The 8737-nt window shown below is 37.5% G+C and overlaps 1 protein-coding gene across 1 annotated transcript; it reads left to right on the top strand.

Moving 5' to 3' along the window:
- The first annotated feature begins 203 nt into the window (after window positions 1–203).
- On the top strand, window positions 204–5657 carry sult5a1 (sulfotransferase family 5A, member 1). The gene is made up of 6 exons (XM_069173964.1): window positions 204–467; window positions 686–897; window positions 2329–2455; window positions 2567–2664; window positions 2867–3047; window positions 3748–5657. Exons 1-6 carry the CDS (start codon window positions 329–331, stop codon window positions 3870–3872), a joined length of 882 nt encoding a protein of 293 aa, XP_069030065.1. The 5' UTR covers window positions 204–328; the 3' UTR covers window positions 3873–5657.
- Window positions 5658–8737: the final 3080 nt, after the last annotated feature.

Below are 8737 nucleotides of genomic sequence, written 5' to 3'. Positions count from 1 at the left end.
TCAGTGGGCAAACTTACAAAATCGGCAGGGGGTCAAATAATTATTTCCTTCACTGTACATATAAATATCTGAGCAGAAGTTTTGGCAAGTATTATAAGACACTCCCACTGTCTGACGACCAGTTGACAAATTCCATTTCCTCTTTCTGGTTCATATAAAGCCTGTGTGGTCATCACTTGGTTGTTCTCTCAGAGACAGAAAGAGGTTGTGGTGAAAAACAGGCAGATGTGGGCAGAAATATAGGATAAAATTACAAAAAGAAAAGTAATTGGTCAGGAGGCAGCTAAAAAAAGAGAGACAAAGAGCAGCAAAAACATCAGCATCGGATATGGCCAGGTTGGATGTCACAGAGCTGTTTCATGGCATTTCGTTTCCTGGACACCTGCACACACAGGATTCTTTGCAACTTGCTCTCGAATTTCAGTTTCAGGATTCAGATATCCTCATTGCATCTTATCCAAAGTCAGGTAAGGAGAGAACGAACTGATTAGGGCACACGGCATCTGCAGCGTCTTCAAGCGTAATTCAATTAGTCACACAGGCATTTTGAGGAAGTCATTGCAGAAGTTCTGAAATCTATTTCAGTGTGTTCAGTATTTACCTGATGGCTCAGTATATTTTTCTACTCTTATGAATGAATTTTAATGAGTCAGGACACAGATGTTTCTCTCATTTCTCTGAACAGGCACCACATGGATACAAGAAATTGTGACTCTCATTTCCAGCAGAGGGGACCCACACTTGTCCCAGACTGTACCTAACTGGAGCAGAGCTCCCTGGTTGGAGCAATACTACAGAGCTGCCGTGCTGGAGGCCTCATCCACAACACCCCGGGTCATCACCACACACCTGCCTCATCACCTGCTGGGCCCTGCCCTCCAGGGCTCCAGGGCCAAGGTTAGACTTCAACGTTTATGGACCTGTTTGGACCACAGACAGACTTGTTCTCAGTACTCAGTGGTGTTTTTAGGGTGGGAAATCACTACAATTCGACATTGTGAGCTATTTTTTTTAAATCCCTACACCGTTTAATAGAAGTGATGATGAGCACATACCTGACCTCCCCAGCTTAATGTTTGTGTGCGCTGTCAGTTAGTTTAGCCATGTTACCAACAGGCCTACAGACGATTCCTGCTGCTCTCCTGTTTGGTATTCCTCCCGGAGAGATTGTGGAGATGCTGGAGGGCTGTCCGTGAAGAAGTTTCCCCATTTAGCCGGCCGGCAGCAAAAAACAAAACACAACAAAAAAAAGGCCGCCTTATTTGACCAGCTAGCAGTTAGACATATTTCCTGAGAAATTCTCCACTTTAAATCCCCTTTTTACCAGCCGTTTGTTTCCGGTGGCCACCGATTTAATCTCAGTTTTTCTTCTTCGAATGCAGATTTACACTTTTATCCTATTTAAATAATACACTTGGTTTAAAAACAATATTAAAATCTGCCAAGGAGGACCAAACGCTGACAACAGTACTGTGCCAACGCCAATCACATTACAGTATTTACAATCGGCCTCATAGATATATGTATATATGTAAATATGTATATATATGTCTATCGGCCCCACCTGGCGTTAGATCTGCTTTCAACAACAAAACGTGCATGCAGATTGTTGTTTACAGTCAGTCCGGACCAAGTGAGATTATAATCGTCGCTTGAATTTGATTCTAAATTACCAATAAAAAGAAACACTAAAGCCACACTTTTTTTCTGCTAGCAGCAGATGGAGCTGCAGATCCCAGAATAGAGACCAGTCCTATATAGACCGATATGAACTTATTGCGGATACTTGGTATTGTTATATAGGTTGGCCTACAAGTAACAAGACATAATAATACAAAGATTGCAAATTAGGTTAGAGGTGAACATAGTTTGTAAATTTTAGAAAGCTTAATGCTGTAAAATCTCAATGTTTGCATTTCATCTTTCTTAGTTAGGATTCTTTAATCAAACAAATCCAAAAGATAGTTTAGACATTGACTACAAAAAATGCTGGAAAAATTACTTTTGGCTGATATACACTCACTGAGCAGATCTATTGTACTGGAATAAACTAGACTGTGAAGGTGTTTCTAATAAATTGCTCAGGGAATGTAAAATGTTATCAGATTTTTTTAAACTCCCAAATATACTCGTGGGAATTGTAAAATTTTTGGGTTCCTCTATAATGTTGTCAGGATCTTAAGTGCCCTGAGATGATTTGTGTTGTGATTTGACACAATATAAATATAATTGAGTTGAATTAAATTTTATTGAAATATCAATATCAGCCTCTTTACAGTAAGTCTCAGTACAAACATTCACACAGTGCTGCTCTTTGTCATCTCACAGGTCATCTATGTGAGCAGAAACCCTAAAGATGTGGTAGTGTCCTTTTACCACTTCCATAAAATGGCCAACTTCCTCCCTGAGGCTGGCTCATTTACGGAGTTTTTAAATCGATTTCTGGAGGGCACATGTGAGTTGGCATGAGGATATATATATATATGTATAATTTTATTTTTTTTATTCATTGTGCAACCCAAATGTGATGAGAAGTGTTGTATTTTGTCAAACCTTTTTGTTTCAGTGCACTTTGGCTGCTGGTTTGACCACATTAAAGGCTGGACCAGTCATTTTGCAAAGGTTAACAGTCTGCTTCACATCACCTATGAAGAGATGTCATTGGTAAAGGAGAATTTATTCATCACTGTTATCACTTCTTTAAACTGAACTATGAGTTACACATCAGAGGTTATATTTATTTAGTAGCCGCTGCACACTGCTCTCATTCAACAGCCAGTGAAGTGATACCATAAAAGGTTTATTTTCTGAAAAGTTAATTTCTGGTTTGATTTTTATGTCACTGTTGTTGTCTTCTTTCTGTCAGGACCTACATAGCACCATAAAGAAGGTGAGCTCTTTCCTTCAGTGTCCACTGGTGGATGATGAGGTCAACAGTTGTGTGAAACACTGCAGCTTCAGCAGCATGAAAGACAACAAGATGATCAACTACACACTCATCCCTGAAGACATAATGGATCATAGCAAGGGCTCCTTCATGAGAAAAGGTGAGATCTGTGGGAACATACATTGTACTTGACTGATTCACTGCGTCTCAACATGTGACGTCTCACAAAACTGGAATTTGCTATTGACCCACAAATTACGGACAAGTCTATTACTACTAATATTACAGTGGTTCTCAACCTGGGGTTCAGCACCTTTCAAGGAGTCACAACTTGAATCTGAGAGAGCACTCTACTTTTGATTGTTGTCTTATGAAATACAGGTTATGTCTTCCTTCAGCTGAAACAATCAGAGAAGAAAAATAATCAGTTTGTTTGGGTTGAACTGCTCACAGTTCTTGTCAACATTAAGGTTATATTGCAACCTGTGAAGACACTGTAACAGGTAAACACTGATTCAATTTGATTTAAATGGAAATGAACTTTAAACAATTCATGTAACAAAACAAATTATAGGTACCACTATTTTAATATGGAAACCAGCAGCTTCACTCTTCTCATGTAACTCTGCAGTGAAAAACCATCTTTGTATGAATGTGTTCCAAAGGCTTATTTACATCCATTATGTCTGTAAACAAAGGGCTCAAGCGCCCTATATTTAAGATCGTGATCAGGTGAGTAGAACAAAAAGGATTTTTTTAATGCTTCTATATGGCTACTTGAACTGTTTAAAATAATTTATTTGGCCTTAAATTAAATATCATAACTTCCTATGCACCTCTCTTTCCTTCCTACAATATAGGTAAGATTGGAGATTGGAAAAACATGTTCACAGAGGAGCAGAATAAATATTTCGAAAATGTCTTCACCTCCAAGTTGCAGGACTGCACTTTAGAGTTTGTGTGGGAGGAGCCTGATGAGGAGTAGACATGCACGACACAACAAATCCAACAGGAGAAAACAGAACTGTGAAAATTTAATTTGAAATTATGCTGCATCCTGTGAGGTGTGGATTGTTTTATTTTAAACAATATTAGCTTTATAAATCCTAATATGCAGAAATTCAAGTCTGAATTAAACATTATGTTAACTTTAATCATCTCAATATCTTTTGATGTATTCCTTCGCTGTCTTGCTTTCATTAATGCATCCGTCGCGTGATGCTTGTCATGATGCTTTAAGTGGTTTCAAGTATTAAATAAATTAATGAATCTCAGATGAAGTGAATCCTCTTATGGCTGACTGAATGTCCCAAATCATTTGTTTCTTAGTTTCAGAACAACTGGCACTTCAGGTTGCTCGAATATAATATCAATACAATACAATCAAAGAAATCTATAGTTATGTAAGAAGGACAACAATGAGCTGAGAGGGGAGGACAGGTTAAAGGTTTTCATACAAAGCTCCTCATCCAGAAGGCTGAACTGTTGTCCTGTCACCTCACAAACCCAAATAAATGTTGGTTCCCCTCCATTCTCCGCCCCCTGGAGTGCTTTGATATAATCCCATTGAGTGTTTGTAAGAGAGAACATGCAGTCTTGGACAGAACACAGCATACTCTGCAACTTATACCTTTGATACCTGGTGTGAAGGCACTGGTCTGGTATAGGTTCATAGGAGCATTAATCTTCAGAGGCTCACGGCTGACATCCAGTTGATGGGAAGCATTCGTGGTTATATGATGCAACTAATATTTCAACACAAAGACAGTTTCTTAACTTCAACATTTCCTCTTTGTTTTTTTTGGTGATATTTATGTTACTGAGGTAAAACAGTTCCCACGAACTTCCATCATCTGTATGTGAAGATAGCTAAAAAAAAATAAAGACAACACTGGAAATGCATTAAACTTAACGATTGTCCTTCAAAATCCATTTTTATTTTTTTTCTGGCTGTTAATCTGCTCTGTGTGCCTTTGCATTGTTTTTGACTTTAAACTCAAAATTAAGCAAATTCATGTTTCCTTATATGTTTCACATCTAACTTTTCTGTTGTGGTTGAAGCAATAGTTCAACATTTTGTGAAATACACACATGCATTCTTGCATTTGCATTCTAAAAGGAATGCTTTTTAAAACATAAATATCTTAAAAAAAACTCATTTCTAACCTTTATTTTTTTAGCGTTATTGGATCATCAACATAAAGTCAATTTTAGTCATGTAACCAAAATGTGAAAAAAGCAGAGAAGCTTTACAGTCAGCATACTGTTACTATAAAAAGCTCTGCAGAGCAACATGATGCCAGATGAAAGACATAAGCAGTAAATTCAACACACCTCTATTGTTTTGACCCTTGTGATCCTTTTATAGCCTACCACACTGTTTCTGTGTTGTAAGATGTTATGTTGTAACCTTTGAGTTATAGTTGATTTAGATACATACAGTCGAAACTGTTGAAACAGTTGTGGAAGATGGAAGTGGTGCAGTTCTCTATTTACATGTGTGTTGTATTGTTTTCATGCCCATTGTTCTACTGTTAGACATCACAAAAAGGTTATTCTAACATTCACAAAGACAATCATGGAAATGAATCACTGTGTAACTGTGTGCTCTCACATATTTTTACAACTCCAAGTAAAAGAGGAGATAAAATAGAGGAAATACAACCATTGTAGATTGTGACAAAGAGATTGTGTTGTTTTTTTTTTTTTTTTTTATCTTTGACTACACATTGAGTCATATTGAACAGAATAAAAGAAGAAACTTCCCTGACACGGTTTGACCAGGTGACAGTTTGTCAAGCTGACTAATATAAACAACTGAATCATAACCTTTTGTAAAGCCGTTAACAGTGTATGTACTCTTACTTAAAGTGATGTCAAGTGGTGTCAGTTGAGTCAGTGTCAGTTGAGGCTGAAGACTAGAAGTTTGAAAATAAACAAATCTGAGATTGTCGAGCTAGAAAGAAGTGATTTTACCACACCACTGTAACTTGATCCTCATCTCTGCTTTGGCTAGCAGCTCCAGGCTCCAGCATACATGAAGCTTCAACAAAGCTGTTGGCCGATGAGTGGCATTGTGGGTAATGTAGTTGCCAGGTTTTGACAACAAATTTGAATCTGAGGAATATAAAATGGAGAAATGTCATCAATTGTGATCCCTCTTTTTGTTGCACTTTAATGTTACAAGATTGCAGTGCAATACATTGTTAATCTGTTTATCTTCATATGTGTAATTTTAAAGGGCCTGGTTACTCATGTATGAAAGAATGATCTCTTTTATGTTTTGTCAAATCTAGCCTTAAATTTTGGTTTAATTTGTCCAAGTTTTGAGAACCTCCATCTTTTGACAGTACTCTATGGATGATGGAATTAAATAGGGACAGTTTCCATTAAGGGATTTTGCGGCTGATTTTTTTTTTTTTTACATCAGATTCCAATCTTGGGAGCATCACAAATTCAATACGCCTCCGCTCTATTTGAGGAGAAGCAAAACATATTGAAGATGGTTATTAAAACCAGGAAAAAATTAACCCAACAAGGCAAAAGAGAAAATTTGTTGGTCTTAGTTACGCTGCTTTACTTCAAAACATAATGTAGACAAACATTAAAAAGAAAACATGCTGATTTTAAAACAAACCCAAATGGAACTAGTGGCTCCCTGAAAGGTAAAATAAACTACTTCAATAATTTAACACACAATTTGTGCAGGGCATCCATACATTGAAACCTTTTTTGTTTCTTTTCAAAAAAAGGCTTCAGTTGTAAAAACTGTCAGAAGCTCCTGTCTTCTAGCTCTTGTCGACTGTAAACAGTAGCTCTAGTCTGTGTGTACGTGCTTCTTCTGCAACAAAAGTGTGCTTTTGATACCCGCAGTGCTTTACATGATCAGCCATTGAGCTTATTTAGGATTGTGTCTGTGTGTACGTGTTCATGAGAAAGGATTCATGTTACAGCTTGTTTATTTGCTTGCGTGTTGTTATATTGACTTAAGTGTGTTGTGTGCATGTACATTTCAATATTGATGTCATCCGGACAAATTTGAAAGGAATTACATTTAAACTGAAGCTCATGCCAACTTGACATTTATTGTTTCCTGTCTTTTAAGAGCATGGCGTGAAAGTCTGCTTCATGAAAGAGTCATTATCCCTGCCGGTAGATTTAGTTGGACATGTAGGTCTATAAAGTGGATTCAAATGTTCAGAAAGCCCAGTAGAGGAGGAGTTAAATGACAAGCTGGAAAAAAAACAATTCTAAGACTTTCTGCCTTTGTATGTGCGATAAATGTGTCTTACTGGATTTTTGAATATCTTTTTCTCTTTTAATATACACGGTACCCTCTTTTTCTAAAAGTGGTTTGTTTGTTTCACCTTCGATCACTGATTTGTTTGAGTTTCGGTAAACGTGCCCCGAGTAAAGTTGACAAGGGCTCCAATGTACTGTTGCATCAGCTGCTCACACACACACACACACGATTGTAGCTTGCAAGCTTTTTGTCGTGCACACACATGTTCACACATTTCAGTCATGTGAGAAGCCACTTCACACTTCTCAGACTCTGCTGAAGGGAAGGAGGTTGAAGGGTAAAGCTGGTGTCAGTGTTAATTGCCTCAGATCATGAAGGTTCAAACTGTAAATGTAACTCTTTTCTAAAAAAAAAAAAAATGTCTATCTGTTTTTTAATTGTTGTTGCTAGTCTGCTTAGGGCGGGGAGTTTTTAACACTAAATCCAAAATTAGTGGCCTGATCGGACTGGCACCAAACATGAGAGAAACTAACAGCAAACTGGGCTCTTGTTCACCAAGATCATTTCAACTGATTTTCGAAAGGTGCAATCCGGACATCATAGATCAACTACAAACCAATAAATGGCCTAAACTAACTGTAAGTGACGTTAATGAAAAAAAGAGCTGGAGGTTTAATAATCTATAAATAAATATCCTAATGTGAGTCGTGGCCACAGAGTGGTCTTGTTCAATCAACTCTCACTTTTCTGGCATGGTGAAGGCATTTAGAAAAACCCCAGTCATAAAGTTGTCAAGACTTTTTAGACTTGTCTAGATGCATCAACTCTTATGTAGGCTCAAATGGATCTTAGGTGTGGACTTCAGTTTTACCAATGAGGTGGTCCATGTTTTTCCTTTTAACAATTTACTGAAAACTTTCTTTGAGTAAAAAAAAAAACAATATCAGAGCAAGATAAGTACAGTAGTCACAGCAAGAACAAATAAGAACAGGCACAGACGTGTGGTAGATTTTCTTTGAACAGACTGGTCACAGATGAGGTTGGAGTCAAAGATCAATTCATCAGAATTCTTCATTGGACATGCAGCATGGGAAGAAGTGCACAGCTTGCTGGACTGCAACCTCTTCAACTTCTTACGTAAAAGAGTACAATATTTATAAACTCACTTTACATATAAGTGGGGTGGGACGTACCTTTTGGAATCAGTCACACCCCTATCTCGGGTACAATGGTTGAGCCCCGGGTGTCAGCTGACTAAACATACAGTGCATCCGGAAAGTATTCACAGCGCTTCACTTTTTCCACATTTTGTTATATTACAGCCTTATTCCAAAATGGATTAAATTCATTTTTCCCCCTCAAAATTCTACACACAATACCCCATAATGACAACGTGAAATATTTTTTTTTTTTTAATTTTTGCAAATCTATTAAAAATCAAAAACGAAAGAAATCCCATGTACATAAGTATTCACAGCCTTTGCCATTACACTCAAAATTGAGCTCAGGTGTATCCTGTTTCCACTGATCATCCTTGAAATGTTTCTACAACTTGATTGGAGTCCATCTGTGGTAAATTCAGTTGATTGGACATGATTTGGAAAGAC

The sequence above is a fragment of the Embiotoca jacksoni genome, unplaced genomic scaffold (assembly GCF_022577435.1).
Source record: "Embiotoca jacksoni isolate LCO1_2020_lvr unplaced genomic scaffold, fEmbJac1.0.p SCAF_6, whole genome shotgun sequence".
Taxonomy (NCBI): Eukaryota; Metazoa; Chordata; class Actinopteri; family Embiotocidae; genus Embiotoca; species Embiotoca jacksoni.
This window is presented reverse-complemented; position numbering and strand designations above follow the sequence as displayed.

Excerpts from the sequence above, each read along its gene's own strand:
- sult5a1 (XM_069173964.1), top strand. The coding sequence starts at position 329 with ATGGCCAGGTTGGATGTCACAGAGCTGTTTCATGGCATTTCGTTTCCT. Across the intron at positions 468-685 it reads TGCATCTTATCCAAAGTCAG|GCACCACATGGATACAAGAA; the intron begins GTAAGGAGAGAA and ends TTCTCTGAACAG. Across the intron at positions 3,048-3,747 it reads GGGCTCCTTCATGAGAAAAG|GTAAGATTGGAGATTGGAAA; the intron begins GTGAGATCTGTG and ends CCTACAATATAG.